Here is a 24146-nt window from a genome sequence, read left to right on the forward strand (position 1 = left end):
AATAGGTGTTTTGATTTTTTTTTTGGATAAAATAGGGTATATATTGATATTTTTATCAATTATTGACTATAATTAAGTGTAATATCTTTTCAAATTTGTGGATAATTTAATGAAATTAATCAAAGTATCTTAAATTTAAGAAAAATAAAGATCGTTTAAGGCTTTATTGGTACATTATCTCGTTTAAGGCCCAATTATAGTCCGATTAGGAGAAGCCAGATTAAAGCCATAAAAATGATCGTGCCCAACACGATACCGACCGAGGCAGACTCATTCCTTAAATAGGTAGGTCATGGTATGAGGGCATAAGCCCGCTTGGCATGGCTAGGCAAGACCGAGACTGACCCAAACCAACCAATTGACACCCCGAGATGTATATATCCTTTCAATGTATTGGAATTTTCTTTTATGGGGTAAGGAATTGTCCCTGGTCTTACCCTTTACTTCAAGACACATGGACTGTGAAAAGATTGACCAACCACCCCTCTTTGGTTGATGTCTCCACATGTTTTTTCATTGACATGCACATATGCATATGCGATATTAGATATTGACTAATTATATATGAGCTATTTATAGTTTCATATATCTAATTTTTCATCACATTGTGAATATAGATGGATATTTCAATCTAATATAGAAGTCTTTGTATTTTGTCTAAAGCTATGACCACATGATTAGGGACAATTCCCATCATCCTTACTTTATATTCAATAATCTTTTTTTTTTCTTCACTAGAAATGTTTTTCCTTTGAGACATGTTTTAGAAGCTTGGCGATGAGTTTCTAGTCCAATGGCAGGCTCCTATGTAATAGAGAGCTAGTGAGTCAAGGGAGGGTCATTGGTTCAAACCTCCTATTCTCCCCCAGCCCACCCTTTGAAATATATAGTAACAATAGTAGTTAATATTACAAAAGTGGCCCCTCATGGATCCCTCGTCTAGCTCCTCAATGAGTTTAGCTTGGATTGATGACCCTTGAACTCGCACCATACAAAAAATAAAAATAATAATAATAAATTTAAATTTTTAATTTCTTCTTAGAAGCTTAATTAATTTCTTCCATTGGATTTTCAAGCCCATTTGGACAACTCCACGTGGTTGAGACTTGATATGTGAAGGGGAACTGTTGGGAACAAGATCCTCTCAAGTGCGTAAGCCCTTCCAATGCACATCAGACTGCTGGGAGGCATTTCAGATGCATACCGAATGCTGTCAGTCGTTAGATGTGCATTAGAGGGGTTGGGACACTTGAGAGGATCTGGATGCAGACTCTTGGGTCTACCTATTCAAAAACTTAATTTTCGATCCAACATGCCACATGATAGATATTTTAACCATAGAAGAAAGCATTACCAAGTGAGCCATCCAAGAAACATTTTACAACCCCTAGCTCCCTCCAACCCTCCTCACCCCCCCCCTTTTTTTTTTTTTTCAAAACAAATAGAAAAATCAATAAAAGTACAAATAAATAAATGGAATCGGGAAAATGAAAAATGGAGGCATACAAAAGATAGATCTATTCTGTTTTTAAAAATTGAATCTCTAATTCCATGGGTACTGGACGGTAAGATTGTTTACTCTACTTCATCTATGCAATTAGATGGGCGTGGAACAGATAATAACCAACCAATTGAAAAGGTCATTGGATTGGCTTGTTCCTCTTTTGAAGTGCTTTGCATTGATTGTGGTTTGCTTGAAGTTGAAAAAAAAAAATATTGCTTTTCATTGAACTTTCAAGTGTGACATATGTAGGAGAGCGGATCAGTTCACATACAGGATTGATCCACATACATAGAATTCACATAAGAAAAACTAGGTAATGGGTTCCAAATGTATGAATGAGATCGTATGAGAACCTGATCTACACTCTAGATGTAGACTTATTTATGTATTTGGCGAGGGAATACACCCGTTACGTAATCTAACTCTTGTTGGGAAAAAAAAAAAAGCCCTTTGTAATAACCCTTTTCAATGGTGGGATCCACTTGGAGAGGGACATAAGGGGCTACATGTTCATGACCTTGCCCAATGAGCTATAGGCCATGGCCATTTAATGAACCTATGGGCTTCAACCAACTTGTGGATCAAGAAGTGTGGGTTTTATGGACTCAGGCCCATTTGATAGGCCGTGAGTTCTATGGTCATTAGACCACCTCGTGCTTAGGGGTAGAATTGATATTTCACGTGGATTTCTTTCTTTCATTTTTATTTTTTAGGTCCAAAAATACAACGATATTGAATGCAGATAAATGAAGAACAATACAGAATCTGTGCTATGCATAAAACTGCTGAGTTTCTTTGATATTTTTTCTTTTTTAATCTATGAGAGGCCCTTGCGTTAACGCATAAACACACAATCCTATGTAGGGGCACAATGATCATTGCACGTTCCTGTGTTTGTGACGCAAAACTTGTCACTGACAGAAACCTTTATACCTATCTTTGTGATAAGCATATGATTGAATAAAGTAGAGACTAAAATGTAATTTCACAGCTTGTTATTATCTTAAAAAAATTGATGGAACCCATATAATTGTACACAAAGTGAGGGTGTCCGTCCCCCTTTGGATCCAAGGAATCATCATTAATTCCCTCTGTGGAGCTTTTATTGCAGTTAATTGCCGGGGGTGGTCCTTGTTTTTCTGCTATTGCTTGTAGGTTTTCGACCGAAAAGAGAGAGTTTGACCTCGATTGGGTTTTATTATGGCGATTAAGAAAATTGAGTTTTGAGTCAGAGATACCCAATGGCTCAAATGCCACAATAAGTATGGGTATTAGTGGATTCGTGATTTAAAACTATGAATTTAATCAGTGGGATCGCTTGATTTGGATTGAATCCGTCTGTGCGTATTCCAATCACAATTAGCAAAAATAGGAATGGAAAAAAAACGGAAACAAACGGTATGAGTTTTAAACAGCAAATTTTCTCGAATGATACGGTAAAAAAAAAAAAAAAAGAGAACGTTAAAAATCGGAAAATGGACAGTACAGGTTTTAAACTTGTAGATTTCAAACAAACAGGACTAAAAATACAGTAGTATACTCATATAAATTAAGGAATATTATATGAATATCTATATCTAGTGTTCAAACAACTATAATATATAATATTAATGCCTATACATCCCATGTCTTATTATAAGTTTTAAGACATATCATTGAATATCATCCAACACCAATTCTAAATTCATACACTACACATGCTCAAAGTCTTATTAAGTAGTGTGACTAGGTTACGGTGTTGTTCAACATAGTCAACACACTTTCAAAGTGATATATGTTCAGTTAGTGTTAGGAGTCATCACTTTAGAAATATTTTTCAGCAAATACGTTATTTTATAGCTCAATTTCGAGGTCCTTGAATTGAATTTGAGTTGAAGGTAATATCATGAAAAATTAGTCCATTGCGTTAGCTTCAAGTTGGTGAAAGAATAAGGTCGATCGGAAGTTTGGGAGAGAGATATATTGTAATACCCTACTTCTTAAACCCGGTCTGATTACACGGTTGACCCGGTTTAACCATGCAGGACCCGAACCGGAGAGAGTTAAGGCGGGTTCCTTATGGACCATGATGGCAAGGGTGACCTTGAACACCGGCTGGCCAGACAAGTCCGACTCAGTGCCAGAGGAGATGGGTGTACCCAAGCCGTGTACATGCACATATCATAAGGCCATGTACGGATAAAGCAGGTATGTAGCCGTATTCTAAAGCGCATACGTACAATATACCTTATGCCGAGATGGTGATTCATGCCGAGAGTCGAATCCCATCAAAATCCCACTTGTTGGCCAATTTTCGGCTCTCAGGTGGGCGCATCCGCCCACCTGAGTGACCCACCCATGTGGTTACTTAGTTATTTTGGAAAGTATAAATAGCATTTATGAGTTTTTCCTTTTTCTCATTTATGACACTCGGACGTTTGGTGAGAAGAGTAAAGAGGAGAGAGAAAAGAAGGGAAAGAAGAGGAAAAAGGAAAGAAAGAGGAAGAAGAGATGGATTTCAGCGGCGCCAAAGGTTGATCTTTCCATTCCGACGCCGGATGAGTGATCTCCAACACGAGATCTACGTTTAGAGGTGAGCAAAGACTAGATTCCTTAAACTTTCACCATACCCAAGTAAAACCCTTGATTTGGGTAGAGTTTCTTGAGGTCTTGTAAATTCCCCTTGAGATGATGAATCTAAGGTTTAATAGATGATCTATGTGTTGATTTTGAAGAATTTGAAGAAGTGTTACAAGGTTGGCAAAAGCATTGGTGATTTGAAGTGATTTTGGGGTTTGAAGGAGTTCTTGAGCAAAGAAGGTAAGATGGCTTCCCATTCCTTAAATCTAACCTAGATCTAGGTTAGAACCATCTTATGAGACCTTGAATGTGTGGAGAATGGGTTGGGAAGAGTCCCATTTGATTCCCCAAAGGTTGGGGAAGGTTTCAGGCGAAAATGGCATTTTCCCGTCAAGATCGGTGGGCCAAATGGCCCGCCTGAGGGCACCCACCCGAGAGGACAGACCCTCGGGGCCAACCGGTGGGCCCAATCGGCGGGCCCAACCGCCGGTCATGACCGGTGGGTCTGACTGGTGGGTCATGACAGGTGGGCTGTCCGACTCACCCGAGAGGCTCCCAACGTGATTTTTACGTCCGAACGAATCCAAAACGGACGTGCGACCTTCTTCTAGGATTCTAAACATGATTTTGTCATTGGATCGTGTTAATTTTGATCCCAAAATGGTGAAATGCTAATCCCATTCACTTATGTTAGGTTCACCAAAGCGTACGCTTCTCGCACCGGATCTCACCCTTACCGAGCGTGAGTCCTTGTACACTACAGGTAAGTGGGGAGAGGACGTTTGGCCTTATGTCAAGGCTTGTTTGGCATTCATTTAATTGTATCTAGACTAGTCATGTCATCATGCGAATTATGTGTAACTTAGCCATCCTCATATAATTATGACTTGTGTGTTGTGTTTATCTTCTTAATGTCAAATGATGATGTGAATATGTGGTGAATGATGACATCATTGTGCATAATGCATTAGCAGACTAGATGCCGTAGTCAGCTTGGAAACGAGTGCATTGGTGGCCCGTGGAATGGGACGCGGAGGCACTATGCAATCTTACTATGTCATATAGGAGCATGCGGTGTAGGATTATCATCTTCCTGTGCTACGACCCTTCCCAACAGGGGTTGAGGTGTTGGGTTACCATTTGGGGGGAAGCAGTGGTCGTGGTTGTCTGGTCACTGTGGCTGTTAGACATACGCCCGGCTGGTCAATAGGACAGTCGACAACCCTGGTGGTATATTCAAGAGGGCCAATCGTACTGCTTTTAAATTGCTGGAGTCAACACCTTTATTTTTGTCATTTACTTTATGTTAAGAGCCGGTGGTCGGCATGTTTTACTTTTTTGAGTACTCACGGTGGGCCTTCTCCGATAGCCCTATGGACGTATCGCGGGATGGAGTTCGCGGCTCGTACCCGAAGTATACGCGCATTGTGGTTGTAGTAGCACTAAACCAAGGACTTAGTAATGTTGTTTAGGTGGATGTGATTAAAAATGAATTGCATAGCATATAGTGCATATGGTTGTGATTTGTTGTGTGGACTGCTATGTGGTCCTCCTTTTCACTTACTGAGCTAGTGAGTTCATCCCACATGTGCACCTCTTTTAGATGATTTTACAGGTCATCAACCTGAAGAGCACGGGTTGGGCCCCACAGTTGAATTCCCTGAAGAGGATTGGTGGGTCCCTGAGGAATTAGAGCACGACACGGATTGCTCGTGCGAGGGCTATGCTGCGGGACCGCAGCTCTGATGCCGAGCTGAGCCTAACTGTTGATATCGAGCTAAGCTCTTCTTCTGATACCGAGCTGTGCTCTATCTTTTGATACGGAGCTGAGCTTTACCTTTGATGTCGAGCTGAACTCTACTTTTGATAGCGAGCTGAGTTGTACCCTTTGTGTTTTTTATGATCCCTTTTGTGTACTTGATATGTAAATTGTATTCTTTTGTGTAAATATCATGCCTGCGGGCCCACATGTACTTAACTATGTATTACAATTTGGGTATCAAGTATAATGGGAATATTTACAGGTAAATTTAAGCCTTCCACTGAACTGATGAACACTTTCTTAGTTGTGTGTATGCTGTGGTTGGATACTGTATCAGATGATCCTGGTAGGTTTGGGTTAACCGGTGTTAACCCGGTCACCGGTCCGGTTCTGTGTGAACGGGGTGTGACATATATGGTCAATTAAGTAGACATTATGTTCAAAAATCAAGTCTTAAAAAACGCCATAAAAACGGAAATATGTTTTAAACGTGTTTAGAACGGGAATGCTTGAAGTTTGCTATTTTTTTCCCGTATCTTTGAGAAGCATAAGATAAAAAGTGTTTTAAATGGTAAAAAATGGGAACATATTTTAAACGCATTTTTGCTAACAATGATCCCAACCCCACCCACAATTTTAGGTAATGGTATTGGATTGGACCGACACTAATACCATAAATGTGGTATTGATACAAGGAAGAATAAAATGGTAAATAAAAAATAAGCTACTGGTATTTCGAGGGATAAAATTATCTGATCTAATTGATCCATACTTGTATCAACCAAGACCAATATGAGCATTGATATCGATACCTCTCTTGTGTAGGTTTGGAACCCTAGATTACAACATTAGTTTTACTCAACTTCTTGGGAGGTATGTCAAAGACAGCGTAATGTCTCCCAATGGGTATAACATTCACTACAACAATTGTTGTTCTCCTTAAGCATGGCAAGGTGTTGGGTCATCTTGACTGCCAAAGTCTTAAGTCTCCTAGACCGTCTTCTTTGCGTGAGTTCACGAAAGAGGGGGGGTGTGGCATGTGGGGTTGCTAGGAGGAGAGCGTAGGGGAGGGGGTTAGGGGTGTTGTAGTAGCCCAAATCATGGTGGATGGGAGAAGGGTGGGAGAAGAGAACGAGCAGGGGGTTGGGTGGGTTCATGGAGAAAAGGTGAAAAAGAGGGAGCAGTGGATGGAGTTAGGGATGTAATGTTCGGTCAGGGATGTTGTTGGAACACTACGAGGGAAGGATACTTCTGTGACACTTAAGGTGGAGAATTTCACGATGGTCTAAACATGAAAAATACAGATGATGCAATATAAAAAAAATGTATATATGAAATTAAAAAAAAATTATATCTAATTAAGTAACAAACGTGAGGAGGTTAGATATGTCACCGATTTTTCTGGAGCTAGTGGCTCAATCAATGAGGGGCTGGGATGGGAGGGGCATAGGGGACTTCTCTAAGGGAAGGAAGAGAGAGATATAGATCTAGGTATACCGGTAGGATACCTAGCTTTTTCCCATAACAAAACTGAGATAAAAAGACCATAAAACACAAATTAGGAAACAAGAGAGGATGTATAAAGGACCAAAGAGCAAGGCCTTGGGTGTGTGCAGGGTGGGGCTGTTTGCAGGGATTATAGGGTGGTGTGTTTCCTAAGAGAAGGAGGTCTTGGCGGGCTTGCCCAGTGAGTTCTCTATCTTGGCTAGGGCGAAGATGATTAGGGGTCTTCCTCCAGTAGTGATAGGAAAGAGGGGTTGGTCAATAGGGTCGGGTGAGGTCTCACTCGGCCCTGCAAGTTGATGACTTCCCTCCTAGCCTCCACTATGATGGTTTAGGTGTGAAAGACTTGGGGGAGTCACTTGTGTTGGAGGAGGAGCAAGTCCTTGTTAGCAAGGGTAGGGGTTTGGAGGGGGTTGTGCCTATGGTAGCAGCCCCTGCACACGCATGCACAAATAGAGAGAGAGAGAGAGAGAGAGAGAGAGAGGCTGAAAATGTGAAATAACCTAGAGGGGGTGAATACTTTAGCATTAGTGGATTTATAATTTTCTCGTCTTTTTAAACCTTAGATGTGATTATATTTAAAAAGTGCTGAATATAAGAATAAAAATAATCACAATCAACATAGAGATTTATAGCAATTCAATTCAATCTGAGTCTAGTCCACTCCTCACAAGATCACCTCGAGAGGTATCTACTAGTTCTTCCCTTTCGATATAATAGGTGGGGAGGAATCACCTTTAGAAATTCTTGTAAGAATAAAAGAATCCGTACAAAATCTCTTTTACAGGTAGAGAGTGACATATAGAATCTATTTCAAAGATGAGAAGGTTCTTACAATCTCTTTTAAGGATGAGAGGATCTTTACAATCTCTTTATATGATGAAGGGTCCTATTAAATCTCTTAAGGATAAGAGGATCCTTACACAAGCCTAAGTGCAGTCTAGCACTTGAATAAACAACAAGCCCACTTCTAACCAATTGTTGGGCAACATAAACTTTCAATGAAATAGAAAGGTTGGATGTTACCTTGTGTTGTGCATGTATGATATGCAATGAATAGAATGAATGCACATTGTTGCCTTCTCAATGCTTGCAATAGAAGCCAAATAATGGAGAAGACTTGTATAGAGAGAGTTGAGTTTTTCTTTGAAGACATGCTCAATAGCAAGACTAAAACTCAAACATTTAACTTTATTCTCTTCACTCTAATGCCCAATTAATATACTTAGATGAGTAGTATTGAGTGTTATTATGTTGTGCATAAGGGTGAGCTATTTATAGAATGAGTGGGTTAAGAAAGGGGTAAAAAGTTATGCCTAACGGACACTTTTTGTCTCTACTAGTAACTATCTAAAGGATCTAATAGTTACCGAATCATATATCCGTTGGAGGAATATAATTGTTGGAATTCAAAAACTAGAGGTTGGGAGAAGGCCATAGAGCATCCAGTAGGTATCCAGTTAGCCGGAGGACATTCAAGGAGGTATCCTATAAGGTTCCGACAAAGTTCAATTTTTACCGATTGGCTTCTGTTAGCTAAGGACTGACAAGTTCTGTAGAAACAGAACTATATCGATAGTAACCAGTTTCCTACTAGTAGTTCACGATAGGCCTTTGGTTTTTGGCATGTTCAAACAGATTGTACAAAAACAGTCATACCTTGCTCTTCTCAACTTGGATTGAGATTATTCAAGTTGCGTTGGATTCAAAACTCAATATTCTATAACCTTTTAGAATAAATAATATTTAGATATTGTCATTTAAAATTATCAAAATTCCCTTGAACATGAACCTTATTATTATTATCAGAATTTGTCATAACAAGCTATAACCAACAAGTATGCAAACTTATTTGGGTATTGTTTCTTCGTTATCAGGCATCACCTAAGGTCATTCTAGATTAATGATGATGACCTTGCATGTCGTGTTGTGCGTGCAATGTGTGTGCTATTACATTGAAGTAAAATCTTCAAGACTTCTACTAGTCTTCTTGCAAATGGTCTTCTAGTATCTTCATGATGACCTTGCATTACTTGATGTCTTCAAGTCTTCAGTTCTTGAGGCCTTCATAATTCAAGTCCTATAGTACACTCGGTCTTTTCTTGATTGTTGAGAATGATGCTAATCCCGATAGTTCTAGAAGGCTGATAGGGACAATTTTGTCCTATCGGCCCATGGTTCTAGTTTAGGGTTAATGAGGGTACTCTTGTCTTATTTTTTATTGTGGCAAAATATATAAAATAAGAGTAAACCTGCGATCAAACTATTCTGTTCTGATCGTAGGTTACTCCTCTTTTTGGGAGTCTTTCAATCGTATTTCTGTCTTTCTCTCTCTCTCTCTCTCTCTCTCTTTTCTTCTTCTCATCTTTTCTCCTTTCTCTGGTTTGATTATAGGTATTTGGGATTCTAACATGATATCAGAGCTTTTGTAATCAAATCAAGCTTTTAAAAATCCTCCCTGCTGATCTTGGTTTTGCTCTGAAATCTTTTAGTGTGCAGCCACCTATTGCTACATGTACTATGTATTAAATCACATAGAGTATGGTGTATGGATCGTGCTCTATTGGTACTATACTAAAGATTTGAAGAACTTGAACCGCAACTATCTTCTGCTTTTTTTATCTAACCCGGGTCTCTTGGGTGAAAGCCAAATATCCAGTCTCTGTGGTTCAGGTATGGTTTGCTGTTTTTCTTGGTATTTTTGGGTGAAAGCAAGATATCTGTGACTCTATTTGTCTACTTTATTTTTTGTTCTCATCGTTGAGACCAAGTCTACTACCTTTGTGACCACTGCATATGCCTTGGACAATGTCAATGTCCAAAATTACTTCTATTAAGCTCAATAGAAGCTTGAATTACCTACTTTGGGCTCAATCTGTGAAGGTTTACCTTATGGACAAGGATAAACTTTAGTATTCTACTTCTAATTCTCCTTCATCATCTGACAAGGGTTATGATGAATGGATGAAGGAGAATGCTTTGATTTAATCTGTTGTGGAATAGTATGGAACCAAATGTCATTGCCAATGTCATATTTCACTCTACTGCAAAGGGAGTATGGGACGATTTGAACTTACTTTCAAGAAAAGAACATGACATGTGTCTATGATATTTATGAGAAGTTGTTCTAGTTTCGCCAGTCTGACAGATCTCTTTCAAAGTATTATAGTACTTTCAGAGGAATGGTTGAAGAACTTAATGTTTTCTAGCCCTTGACCACAGACATTGACAAATTGAAGGCTCAGTGGAATGAGTTTTTCGTTTCTAAATTTTTGACTGGTTTGAATAATGATTTGAAGTTAGTGAAGGGCCATTTACTTGTAGGCGATACTCTGCCTACTCTGAATGACACTTATTTGTGATTGCAGTGTATCACTATCACTTCATCAACTAAATCTGATCAGTCTTCCAAAGAGAATTCTGCCTTCCTTTCCAAACGTAGACGTGATCGCGATCTTGGGGGGGTCGTGGATCAGTTGGTATAGGTTCTAGTGGACAGTCTTCTGATCGTGAAGCCGGTCAGTGTACTTATTGCGGGAAGCCCAATCATACTAAAGAGACTTACTGGGTAAAGCATGGTAAGCCAGAGTGGGCAGCCCAGTTAGCCAATCATGTAGTGTCAGAAGATGGTACTGACACAGTGTCTTCTGTTGATGCTAAACCGAGACCTTCTTCAGGAGATTCATCTACCAGTCTACACTATAACATCAATCACTTGCTTCGACGCTTGCACGCTCTCGAGGCATCCTCTAATACATCCAATGCTACCTTAGCTCATGCAAGTACCTCAGCCATTCTTACCACTACCTCTATCCCCTGGATCATTGATTCAGGTGCTTCTGCTAATATGACTGGTAAGTCATCATTTTTTAAGACTTTTTCCTCTAGCACCAATTCTATATCTGTTATTCTATCCAACAGTACTTCCACACCAGTTCTAGGCCATGGTACAATCTCTCCTACCCCCTCTCTGAATTTATCTTCTGCGTTACGTGTTTCACAATTTTCATTAAGTTTTGTTTCTGTGAGCTAGCTAACTAGTACATTAAATTGTTCAGTAATTTTTTTCCCTCTTACTGTGTTTTTTAAGATCTTCACACAAGGAAGACGATTGGTGGAGGGTGTGAAAATGATGGTTTATATTATCTCAACTGTGATTCTCCTACTTCTTTTGCTACTACTACTGCTATTGAGGATGTGACTCCTTTTCAATGGCACAGTCGTTTAGAACATTTATCCTTGTCTAAGTTGAAACTTTTATTTCCTACTTTTAAGTCTATTCTTAGGTTAGAATGTGAGGCATGTGAGTTGAGCAAACATCATCATGTGTCATTTCCATCTCGCTTTGTGTTGCGTAGTCCGTCTTTATTTTCTTTAGTTTATTCTGATGTATGGGGTCCTTGTAGAGTTAGTAATAGATTTGGTTTTCGCTATTTTGTGACTTTTGTGGATGATCATTCTTGCTTTACATAGCTTTACATGTTAAATGATAGATCTGAATTTTTATCTGTGTTTCAACAATTCTATAATGAAATAAAAACTCAGTTTAGTATTTTAATTAATATTTTTCGTTCTGATAATGCTCAAGAATATGCTCTAAATGATATTTCTGATTTTTGTGCCAACTGTGGGATGATACACCAAACTAGTTGCGCCTATACCCCACAACAAAATGGGGTAGCAGAGTGCAAGAATTGGCATCTTCTTGAGGTAGATCGAGCTATTATGATTCATATACATATTCCTACGCATTTTTAGTGTGATGGGATTTTGACTGCATGTCACTTGATTAATCGCATGTCATCTTCAATTCTCTCAGCAATGTCTCATTTTTCTATTATGTTTCCTACTTTGCCGAGTTTTCCTATTCCTCCCTGAGTCTTTGGGTGTGTGTGCTTTGTTTATAATTTGCATGTGCAAGCAGATAAACAATCTCCTAGGTCTACTAAGTGCATTTTTTGAGTTATTCACGTACTCAGAAAGGGTACAAGTGCTTTGACCTTATTACTCAAACGAACTTTATTAGTACTGATGTGACTTTCTTTGAGGACACATCATTTTTTTCTCCTCAGGTGTCCTAGTCTGGTATGGAGTGGTCTTCTTCATCTCCTCCACCCATTCCCTCTCGTATTCCCTTTCCTAATGTTCCTAATGCCAATGACTCACCTCTCCTACAGGTTTATCAGGGTAGGAAGAATGTTGAACAACCAAGTGGAGAAACAAATATTTCAACTGATTCACTTCCTCCCCTGCCGCCTTCCTTTGATGAAGCTCCTCCTCTCCCGTTTAATGACTTACCAATTTCTTAAAGGAAATGTACACGTTTTAGGACTCAAAAATCTATGGTTGTGTATCCTATTGATAACTTTGTTTCCTTGTCTCATATTCCTTCTCCTATCCATGGTCTTGCCCTATCTCTTTCTACTAATCCTATTTCCCGCATCCATACTGATGCTCTAAGTATTCCTGGATGGAAGCTGCCATGGATGTAGAAATGGATGCTCTCTTGAGTCGTGATACCTAGAGGCTGGTAGATTTACCTCATGGCAAGGATTTGGTGAAGTGTCGTTGGGTGTACATTGTTAAGTACTACTTTGATGGCTCTCTTGAGCACTTGAAAGCTCGTCTGGTTGCCAAGGGGTATACTCAGACATATGGAGTTGATTATTTTGAGACCTTCTTCTCGGTTGTTAGACTGAACTCTGTTCGTCTACTTATTTTTCTTGCTGTCAATTTTGATTGGCCCTTGTTTCAATTGGACATCAAGAATTCCTTCTTATATGGTGATCTACAGGAAGAGGTGTATATGGAGCAACCTCCTGGTTATATGGGATTGTCACATTGACTTTTATGCTCCATCACTTCTTTTCTTCATTCTTTGTCATTTGATGACTTTAAACTTTCTTTCTTGAGATTTTTATAAAATTTGATCGTTGATATGAAGTCTCTACAAAACAATACTCGAAGGAAATTTTTAAAGTATGTACCTTTATATGTTTGTTATTATCAAAATCAATTATAGGAGTGTGGGCATGTCCCCAACAAAATGGTCTTCATTGACTAGCTAAAATATTTAGAGATAGCAAACCTTAAGCTAAGTACCTACAAAGACATTTGGGAAGACGATTACCTTGCAGTGGAGTTGTTAGGGGAATGTTTGTTAGAATCGGCGAGGAGGAAGAAAGAGTAACACGGTTTTTGGAGAGTGTGTTTGTAAAGTTTCAAATATACCCTTTTCCAGATATACCAATGCCCTTGGATGCTTCAATGTTCAAACTTATATTGTACCTTGGGAACTAGGGATCAAGTATTGGTACTTTAAAGACCTAAAAAAATATACCTTTTTCCAAATTGTTTTGAGTTACAAAAGGAGATTCAAAACTTAATCAAATTGACAATCCTAACCTCAAAAGTAACCATAAGATGACTAAATAATGAAGGCATCTAAACTGGTTCGGTTACTCTCAAATAGACCAATATGTAATACATTTTTTTCGCTAAAAATTCATGTATATTAAAGGAAGAAAAAGAAGAAAGAGAAGAAAAAAGAACAAATATAGTACATCAGATGAGGGAGGGAGAAATACCTAACTCTCACAAAAAGAAGAGAGGGAGAAGGAAAGGAAGGTAGCGATTGAAAGCTGCCTATAGCTGATCTATTAGTTAGACTGGTAGTGCGTGTGGGTCATGGCGGAAGGAAGTCCTGGCGATGACCCTGGAGGTGGACTAGTACAGGATACGGGAAGACAACTCCGACTGACTGATTTTTGGAAGGCCCTCCCTTCCTCGGTGCCGGCAGTGTCCATTGGAGACATTATGGAGGAGGGGGGAAGTGGTTCTGCGGCCATTACAGGGGTGGCAAGGAAATCATATGCCTCCATTGTTGGTTCGGAAGAGCTTGCTTTGGACTAAGGGATACAGAGTGGGAATCACCCTGCTCAAAAATCATTTGCCAAGACAGTAGATACAGTTTTGCCAATGGTGGATGATCTACCTGAGCCCGTTCATGCCGGAAACTCAACGAAAGTGATTATAGCTCAGGGGGAGTATGAGGATCACTTCCACAAGTACAAATTTGCCCTGATCGGTCGTATCAATTTTCATTTTATCTCACTGGATGACTTTCGCAAAGAAGCCAGGGAGATTTGGAAATTGAAAGGAAAGGTGAAGATGGTGCCGATGGGAAAAGGTTTCACCATCTTCCAGTTCGATTCTGAAGGGGATATGGCTCTGATGTGGAGGCGAAGCCCTGTAAAGGTTGGAAGCCAGTATGTTCGCTTTCAGCGATGGCATCCGGATTTTAGTATCCATGAAAAACAAATCAACAAGGCCCTAGTTTGGGTGCGGTTTCCTGATCTGCCATTAGAATATTGGCATGAGAAGGTTCTATTGACGATGACCAAGGCGTCAGGGCGGCCAATTGCACTTGATCACTGCACCAAAAATGTTTTATATGGGAACTATGCCCGAGTCCTTGTTGAGATGGAGGTGGGGGCGCCAAGGCTTGATGAAATCCAGGTCGAACGTAGGCAACCTGGAACTAAGAAATTATTCTGGTTTAAGCAGTAGGTGCTCTATGAGGACTCTCTGGGGCAATACGACTTCTGCAAAAAGTTGGGGCATCAAGTGCATGCATGCCGTGAAAAGAAGGCTCATGATGAGAAGCAGAATTCTCTGGAAAAGGCGGGCCTTCCTGGAGCGGTGTATGAAGAAGATAGAGTCGACTCAGGTAGGGGTGACTCACTGGGTCGAAATGATACTTCTATGGAAAGATTTGAACATGATTTAATGCCAAAAAATTCAAATGTTCAGCAGCAGTTTCAAAATGCTGAAGGGGGAGGGATTGAAACCGTGCCTACCACCATTAGTTCCTCTCGGTTTCCTTTTATGGAGAGGGGAGAGATCCTAATTGATTTGATTGCTTCAAATCACAATCCTTCCCGCACCAATTCGGGTAAGCAAATATTATCACAGGATAAGGAGGCGGGTGGCATGGAAACCGTTCCAAAGGAGTTGGCGCAGGAAGGAGAGGAATCCAATGCGGATTCTTCGAATGATGATGACTCAGATTCGACTGAGGATGATGTGGATCGGTATGGTTCAGATTTAGGTTCAGAGATGGAATCGGACCCAGACCAACTTGATGCGGTTGATGGAGGAGAACCAAACCAGACTGGGATTCACTCTAACGATGAACCAGCCGTGATGCCACCTGAGGACGACTGAGCCGTGGTGACTCAGGGTGTTGTGAGAGTTTCATCGAGACCCAAAAGGTCAGGGACAGCTTTAGGGAGCTCACGTGGTGGGTTGGCGAGTAAAGGTGGCCGTTCCAACGACAACGTAGTGCCCGTGTCTTCATCGACTGCTACTTTGAGTAGAAGGGAGATGGCTAGGATGGGGGCTCTGGTTGTGGAGAAAGTGGCGGCATTGGCAGAAAAAGGGAATGAGATAGTGGATAAAAGGGGAAAATCGAAGCAAGGTGGTGGTCAGACCTCGAGGTCTGATAATGCTAAACAGAAAAATTGATTCCTATGAGGATATTTTTTTGGAATATCAGGGGAGTTAAGAAGGCAGCGTCTGCTAGAGCGTTGCAAAAATTTTTGCGTGACCTCACCCCAGAGGTGGTCTGCATAGTGGAACCCATGGTGGACTCTCTATCCTTCCCTTATGCCCTTTTTGATCGCCTTGGCTTCAGGGCAGAATTAATTCATAATTCTCGTCGCGACAACGTTCCTAATCTTTGGATTATTTGGAAAAATTCCTTAATGCGCCCGGTGGTCGTTCAGTCCTCGGAGCAGCTGATCTCAATCTCTCTAGAATGTAATGGTCAGGTGGTGTTGGTGTCTATGATTCATGCCTCTTGCTTTAGGGCTGAGCGTCGGAATTTATGGATGGATTTGGTTGCATTAGCCTCCTCTTCCCTTCCATGGGCAGTCATTGGTGATTTTAATGCCACGCTCTCCTCCCATGAGAAGCGGGGTCCAGGTAGATTTAATGTGGGTGTGGCGGCGGAGTTTTAGGCGATGGTGGATGCATGTGAATTGATCAAAACCCCTTCTCAGGGACCAAAATTCACCTGGACGAATAATAGACGTACAGGTCATGTGGCAGCAGTGCTCGATAGAAGTTTCTTCAATGCTCGTTGGTTAGATGTTTTTGGTGATTGCATCAACAGGTCCTCCATCGGTCAGTGTGGGACCATGCACCTATTTTACTCTCTTTAACGGCAGCCCCTAAGCCTAGGAATGCCCCTTTCTGCTTTCATCAGTTTTGGGTGGATGACGGGTCTTTTGAGGAGCTCGTGAGGGAGGTGTGGCGTAGGGACGTAAGGGGGGGCCCAATTGGAAGGCTGGTCCAGAAATTAAAGGCTGTGAAGGGTGCGCTTAAGGGGTGGGCAAGACAAACATTTCCAAATGCTGATTTGGCCCTGAAGGAAGCTACTGATGTGGTGGTGGAGGTGCAGCGGTCCATTGACCAGGTTGGTATGACGGATGAATTGTTTTCTAAGGAAGCAGAGGCAAAAACAAAGCTCTTGAAAGCTGTGGAATTACATGAGAAACTTTAGGCAGAGAAAGCCCGTTGTAAGTGGGCTAAATTAGGTGACAGAAATTCAAAGTTTTTCCATTTATTAGTGAAGGTGTGACGTGCCAAAAACTGCAGTCGATCGTTGAAGAAACAAGATGGATCGGTGGTTTCAGAGCAGGGTCAATTGGCAGAATATATCTCGAATTATTTTCAGGACTTCCATAAGGCCGATCAATGTGAAACTTATTTGGAACTACTTCAAGTCATCCCCCAGGAGGTGAATAGAGAAGACTCATTGGCTTTAGAAGTTATCCCTGAGATGGACGAAATAAAGAGGGTGGTTTGGAGTCTGGATCCAGAGAGCTCGCTGGACCTTGACGGTTTCCTTGGAGCCTTCTTTAAGAAGTGTTGAGAAATTGTCAGCGTCGATTTTTGTGAGGCTGTGCGTGCCTTTTTCAGAGATGGTAAGCTACCCAATGGGGTGAACAATAGTTGGGTGACTTTAATCCCTAAGGTGGAAGGGGCAGCAACCTTGGATAAGTTTCGCCCCATCTGTATGGCAAACTTCTTTTGTGAGGTGCTGTCAAAAATAATGGCTGAGCAGCTTTCCTGTCTCCTCCCTCGCTTGGTGTCAGAAGAACAAGGGGCGTTCCAAAGGGGCAAGATAATTTCAGAAAACATTGGCTTGGCATCGGAGCTGGAAAACTTATTACACACCTCTGTTAGGGGCGGTGGTATGGGGATTAAGGTGGATGTGCAAAAGGCCTACGACTCACTGTCATGGGACTTCCTCTTTGCAGTGTTGAAGAAGTTTGGTTTCTCGGAGGTATGGTTGAGTTGGATTCATGAGATTTTGATTTCATCTAGAATTTCTATTTTGTTTAATGGTGGTCCAGTAGGCTACTTCGGTGTGGAGCGGGGTTTGAGGAAAGGAGATCCAATTTCCCTATGCTATTTATCCTAGCAGAGGAAGTTCTTTGTAGGGGTTTGAATGGTTTATTGGTGGGGAAAATAAAGGCTCTCCCTGGGCCGAGAGGGAATGTGGTTCCTAGTCATCTGCTCTTTGTGGATGACATTTTTATATTCATAAACGCCGCTGCCAAACATGTTAAATGTCTGCGTGACTTCCTCCACAAATATCAACTTTACTCAGGTCAAAAGTTCAATCTGGACAAGAGCAAAATTTTCTTTGGCAAAGTTGCCCCCCACTGAAAGAGGTTTATCATGGACTTGATTGGAATCCCAATTTGTGTGTTGCCTACGAAGTATCTTGGGGTGGAAATTTTTAAAGGCGCTGTCAAAAAAAATAGGCTTCTCCCCTTGATGGACAAGATCAAGCTTGTTTGCAGGGTTGGAAGGGCAAACTGATGTCCATGGCAGGTAGGGCTGAACTGATTCGGTCTGTCATCTCAGGTATGCCTATCCATAACTTTTCAGTTTATTGGTGGCCTGAGTCGGTGATAAAAGTAGTGGAGCGATGGATCCAAAACTTCCTGTGGTCAGGGGAGATTGATACAGTGAAGAAAATATCGGTTAGGTGGGAGGACGTGTGTAGACCCATGTCTGAAGGGGGCCTAGGAATCAGAAGACTCAGGGAGGTGAATTGTGTGAGACTTAGTAAACTTGTGTGGCAAATGAAACATGAAGAGACAACTTTTAGCAAGTTCTTGAGAGCAAGGTTCATGGACGATGGTGGTGACCTCAAGAAGGGGTATAAGTCGTCCTCGGTTTTAAAAGGCATCTCAAAGATGTGGAAGTTTGTCTCTTCTTCTGAGCGCTGGATGGTGGGGAATGGTGAGGATATTCTTTTTTGGCATGATAGATGGATGGGCCCTTTGTCAATTGCAGAGCAATCTCCCCTCCCTCCCTCTCATTTCCATAATAATTCATGTAAAGTAGCAGAATTTATTGTGGATGGCCAGTGGTCTCTCCCTCGAGCCTCTTTGGATTTCTTAAACGGTATTATCAGGGAGATAAAAAATATCTCATTACCGTTGGAGCAGAAAGATAAATGTTACTGGTCCCACTCTTCGTTAGAAAATTTCACCACCAAATCAGCTTGGGAGGCTCTAAGGAAAAGAAAACCAAAGGAGAGCTAGGCGAAGGTTGTGTGGGGGGCTGACCTACTTCCTCGTCAATCGGTTTTTGGTTGGAAGCTTATGCATGGTAAACTGCCCTGTGATGACAAGGTGAAAAGGAAAGGGGTTCCCCTTGTCTCCAGATGTGAGATTTGTAACAAGGCGGAGGAGTCACAGCCTCATCTTTTTTGGGAGTGTGAGGGTGCTGTCTTTGTATGGAGTTCCTTCGCTGAGGCTTTTGGGTTTCGTTGGCAAATGCAGTGGGCAGATTTGGCAGAACTAGTTCAGTGGTGGACTCCAACCTCTAGCACTGTAGGTCTGTCTCAGATGTGGATGGCGGGTTTGATTCTAATTCCATTTTTCATTTGGATGGAGAGGAAATTGAGGAGATTCAGGGGGTAAGACGCTTCTTTACTCAGATTGTCAAAGGCATCATGGATGAGGTACAAAGGCGTGGTCCGAGAAAGCGTGATAGAATAAAATCGCGCTTGGATCTGCAACGGTGCTACAGGCTGAATATAATGGGCCCAAAAAGGCATGTTAAGGGAGTGCGGGAGATATTTTGGCTGCCACCAGTTGAAGGATGGTGGAAATTAAATTGTGATGGTTCGTCTCTGGGCAAACAAGGAAGAGCAAGGGCCGGTGGAATTATAAGGGACAGTACTGCGCAGATGGTCTTGTACTACAGCTCCTTCTTAGGAAATGCATCTAGCTTCCAATTTTATGCATTGATTGAAGGTATAGAAAGAGCGAGGGAGATGAATTGTAAGTCTCTGTGGATCGAATGTGATTCAGTATCAGTGGTTATGATGGTGCAACAGGGTCTGGTGCCGTGGTTTGTGTGGCAAAGGTGGGCCTCTCTTCTCTCTTTCTTGAAGAGTATTTGCTGGAAAATTACTCATTGCTATCGGGAAGCTAATCCCATAGCAAAGTTTCTAGCAAATACGGCTGCCAAGAAGGAGGAATCTTCCACAACTTTGATCTGGCCTTTGGAGATATTACAGTATTTTTGGGATGATGCGATGGGCAATTCGCATTATAGATTCTACTAGGGTGTCTCTATCTTCTTGATGCCTGGTCCTCCTCCCTACTGATGGCAATGCCGAAGGTGGGGAAGAGTTTTCGGGACTTCTTTGGTAGTTTCAATTTTCTTATATTTTTTCCCAGTATTTTGGGTTCATTGTAAAATTTCCATTTCTTGTTAATATACATGACCTTTTAGCGAAAAAAAGAAGAGAGGGAGAAGCATTAATTCCACCTTCGGCATTGCCATCAGCAGAATTAAGCAACTACTCAACTCCACCAAAACAAAAAATCTGGAAAAATTCCTAGGTGAATCTGAACCTAGGCCAACCCGATGCATCCATGTCTAATTCCATCTGGACCAGAGTTGGCCAAATTGAAATCGGCTCTGACACTTCAAAACGAGCGGCTGACTTTGACAAAAAATCCGCCACTGAATTTGCTTCCCTATAGCAATGTGTTATTTTCCATTCCACATCCTCCAAATAAGAAATACAATTAATCCATCTTTGCCGAGCTATCCATGGACTTTGCCTCTTCTGAAAAATAGTCACAACTGCAACTGAATCACATTTTATCCATAGCCGTTTCACATTGTGCTGCATAGCTAATTCAATCCCTATCATAAGCGCTAGAATTTCAGCCTCGAAATTTGTGCGAGTTCCTAGAAAATTTCTGAAATTTGCCACTACCTCTGCCTTTTCATTGCGAAGGATTCCCCCTGCTCCAAACTTCCCTGGATTACCAATAGAGAAACCGTCCGAATTGAGTTTTATCCAACCTGGATTAGGAGGGCACCAGAAAATATTGAAGATTTCCTGAGGCCTTCTCCGCACCCCTGAAATACCCAAGCTTCTTGCAGTGACAAGATCCGAAATTGAGATGGCTGCCCCTGAATGAACCAGCTCTTGGCAGCTAATTTCGCTCTTCACTTGGCCAAAACAGTGCTCTTTTGGTTTTGAGGTTCCTTCGAATTTTCTTCCATTCCTCTCCAACCAAGTGAAGTAAGGGATTAAAACAAAACCCTTCAGCCACACCCCTTTAAAGGTGGTCTTCTTGGCCTGATCTTTCCACCAACCTATCAATCTTTCAACTCCTTCAAATCCATGCCACCTAAACCCAAAACAACTACAAAATTTCTACCACATGAAATATGCAAAAGAGCATTCATACATGGTATGATTTATAGACTCTTTCGCTATGCCACAGAGAGTGCACTGACATGGCAATGGAACCCCTCTCTTTTTCACATTATCATCAGTAGCTAGCTTGTTTTTCAACATTCTCCATCCAAAAACCGATTGGCGAGGTTGGAGATGAGAATTCCAAATCAATGAATACCACCCCACCTTTGGCGATTCCCGTATTACTTTTTCCCAAGCCGATTTTATTGTAAAAACTCCAGAGGAATTTAATTCCCAATGACAAATATCATCCAAATCTGAAATTATGATATCCTTGGCCTGATCAAAGATATTTTGAAAAAATTCAGAACTCACCTGGGGAAAATTCCACTCATCTTGACAAATAAAATCGGAAACCTTTGCTTGCATCGAATCAAAGAGACCTAACTGCAGGCCATACAACTCCTCAATAGGCTTCTTTCCCAACCAGCTATCTTTCCAAAAATTTATCCTCTGACCATTCCCAACAGTCCATTTCTCATGAGACTCTACCCACCTCCACACCTTTTTAAGACTAGGCCATATCGAAGAGGAAAGGTAGGTAGTTTTCAGCGAACCATCAACCTTCAAAAAACGAGCACGAAAGAAAACGCTCATTAGAGAATTTTCATGTTTAATTTGCCATGCTAATTTGCATAGGCATGCAAAATTAACATCTCGCAACCTCCTAATGCCAAGACCACCCTCCCTGGTAGGTTTACATACCTCATCCCACTTCACCACTATCTTCTTCCTTGTCTCCATGTCACCAGACCATATGAAGTTTCGCATCCACTTTTCTACTAATTTTATTGAGTTTCCTGGCCACCAATAAATCCCAAAATTATAAATTGGGATGCTTGCAATCACTGATTTAACCAACTCCACCCTACCAGCCATCGAGAGAAGCCGACCCTTCCATCCCGATAGCCTCTTCTTGATTTTATCCATCAGCGGTAACATGTGGACCTGTTTAACTCTCCCCTTGAAGAGCTCCACACCTAAATATTTAGTAGGCTGCCTTGCAGATTGGATTCCCATAAAATTACTTATAAAATGTTTCCTGTGAGGGGCAACCTTTCCAAAGACCAAACTACTTTTTTCTAGATTAAATATTTGGCCGGAGAATGCCTGATATTTATCAAGAAAGGCCTTAAGATTTTTGACGAACTGAGCAAATGCATTTATGAAAATGAAAATGTCGTCAGCAAACAATAAATGGGAGGGAGTTAACACACCTTGAGGCCCAGGAAGAGATTTTATCAAACCATCATTTACCATGCTTCTAAGACCTCTACAGAGAACCTCTTTTGCCAGAATAAATAAGAAGGGAGACAAAGGATCTCCTTGCCGGAGACCTCTACCAACCCCAAAGAACCCCACCGGGCCACCATTCACCAAGATTGACATTCTGAAGGATAGAAGGTTGTGAATCCAAGAAATCCACCTAGAGGGGAACCCAAATTTGCACAGAACTGCAAAGAGGAATTCCAAAGCTAGAGAGTCATACGCCTTTTGAACATCGAGCTTTAGCCCCATTCCACCACCCCTAACCGAAGAGTGCATCAAATTTGACAGTTCTGATGCGAGGCTGATATTTGGTGAAATTATTTTACCCTATTGGAAAGCGCCTTGCTCTTCCGAGACCAATTTAGGCAAAACAACAAGTAATCTTGAAGGTAGTATTTTTGATATCACTTTGCAATAAAAGTTTCCCATACATATAGTTCGAAACCTATCTAGAGAGGCCGCACCCTCAACTTTGGGGATCAAGGAAATAAAACAATTGTTTATTCCTTTAGGAAGCCGCCCTTCCTCAAAGAATTTTTTCACTGCCCTACAAAAATCATCCTCAACAATGGCCCAACATCGCCTGAAGAAGCTGCCTGGGAACCCATCAGGACCTGGAGAGCTTACAGGATCTAAATCCCAAACAGCTTGTTTTATTTCATCCCCACTCGGGACAATCTCCAATCCTGCCACATCCTCCTCCTCCAACACTTTGGGAATATTATCAAGAAGGTCATTATGAATTGTGACTGCATCAGCCTCATGAAATTTCTCAAAAAAATCAGAGACATAAGACGATATTCCCTGTTGGTCTGAAACCCATGTTCCATCTTCCTTTTTTAGGGAGGTGATCTGATTTTTCAACCTCCTAAGCTTCACTGAAAGATGAAAAATTTTTGAGTTACAATCTCCATTTTTCATCCATCTCAGTTTAGCTTTTTCAGCCCACAACTTCTCGTACATTTGGTTGGCCTTCAATAATATTGTTTTTGCATCTGCCTCTCTGTTAAATAATTCATCATTCATCCCAGCCACCTCTATCATTTCTTGAACCTTCTTTAATTCCAGCTTTGCTTTGTCGACCTCGTCATTCAGGTTAGGAAAGGTAGCCCTCGCCCAAACCTTTAAATTCTCCTTGACCTGCTTTAATTTTTGTGCCAGAACGAAAATTGGATTACCTCCTATCTGAGTTTTCCAAGCTTCCTCAACCACGGAGATAAATTGATCATTTTCCATCCAAAAGCTATGGAATCTGAAGGGGATATTTGTAGGTCTTTGAACATCATCAGAGACAACAAATAGAGGGGCATGATCTGATACCGAAGACAACAAAACACACTGCTTCACATTTCTAAACACATCTATCCACTTCCCATTACAAAAACTCCGATCTAACACTGCAACTGCATGACCCCTTCGACGATTGTTAGTCCAAGTGAATTTCTTTCCCTAAGTAGGGATAGAGAGCAATTCACACGCATCAACCATTGCCTGGAATTCAGCAGCTGATCCAAGATTAAACTTACCAGGACCTCTTTTCTCATACGAGAGCAGGGTTGCATTGAAATCCCCCATCACAGACCAAGGAACCAAAGCGGATATCGACAACTCCAGATCTAACCACAATTGCCTACACATTTTTTTAAAAGAACTTGCATGGACAAAAGAGATACCCACTTTACTACCTGGCCAATCAAAGATCACTGACATATGTTGATCAGACATACCTGCAACGACTG

At 41.2% G+C, this 24146-nt stretch overlaps 1 protein-coding gene across 1 annotated transcript; it reads right to left on the reverse strand.

The window, feature by feature from the left end:
• Positions 1-22734: 22734 nt before the first annotated feature.
• On the reverse strand, positions 22735-23982 carry LOC122062505. The gene is made up of 2 exons (XM_042626146.1): positions 23899-23982; positions 22735-23856 (listed from the first exon to the last, which is right to left on the reverse strand). The coding sequence occupies exons 1-2, from the start codon at positions 23980-23982 to the stop codon at positions 22735-22737; spliced, it is 1206 nt and encodes a 401-aa protein (XP_042482080.1).
• Between the last annotated feature and the right edge of the window lie 164 nt (positions 23983-24146).

The sequence above is a fragment of the Macadamia integrifolia genome, unplaced genomic scaffold (genome assembly GCF_013358625.1).
Source record: "Macadamia integrifolia cultivar HAES 741 unplaced genomic scaffold, SCU_Mint_v3 scaffold1054, whole genome shotgun sequence".
Classification (NCBI taxonomy): Eukaryota; Viridiplantae; Streptophyta; class Magnoliopsida; order Proteales; family Proteaceae; genus Macadamia; species Macadamia integrifolia.

Coding starts and splice junctions, on each gene's coding strand:
- LOC122062505 (XM_042626146.1), bottom strand. CDS start 23,982: ATGGGGGATTTCAATGCAACCCTGCTCTCGTATGAGAAAAGAGGTCCT. Junction 23,857..23,898: donor GATCAGCTGCTGAATTCCAG/GCAATGGTTGAT, acceptor ATCCCTACTTAG/GGAAAGAAATTCACTTGGAC.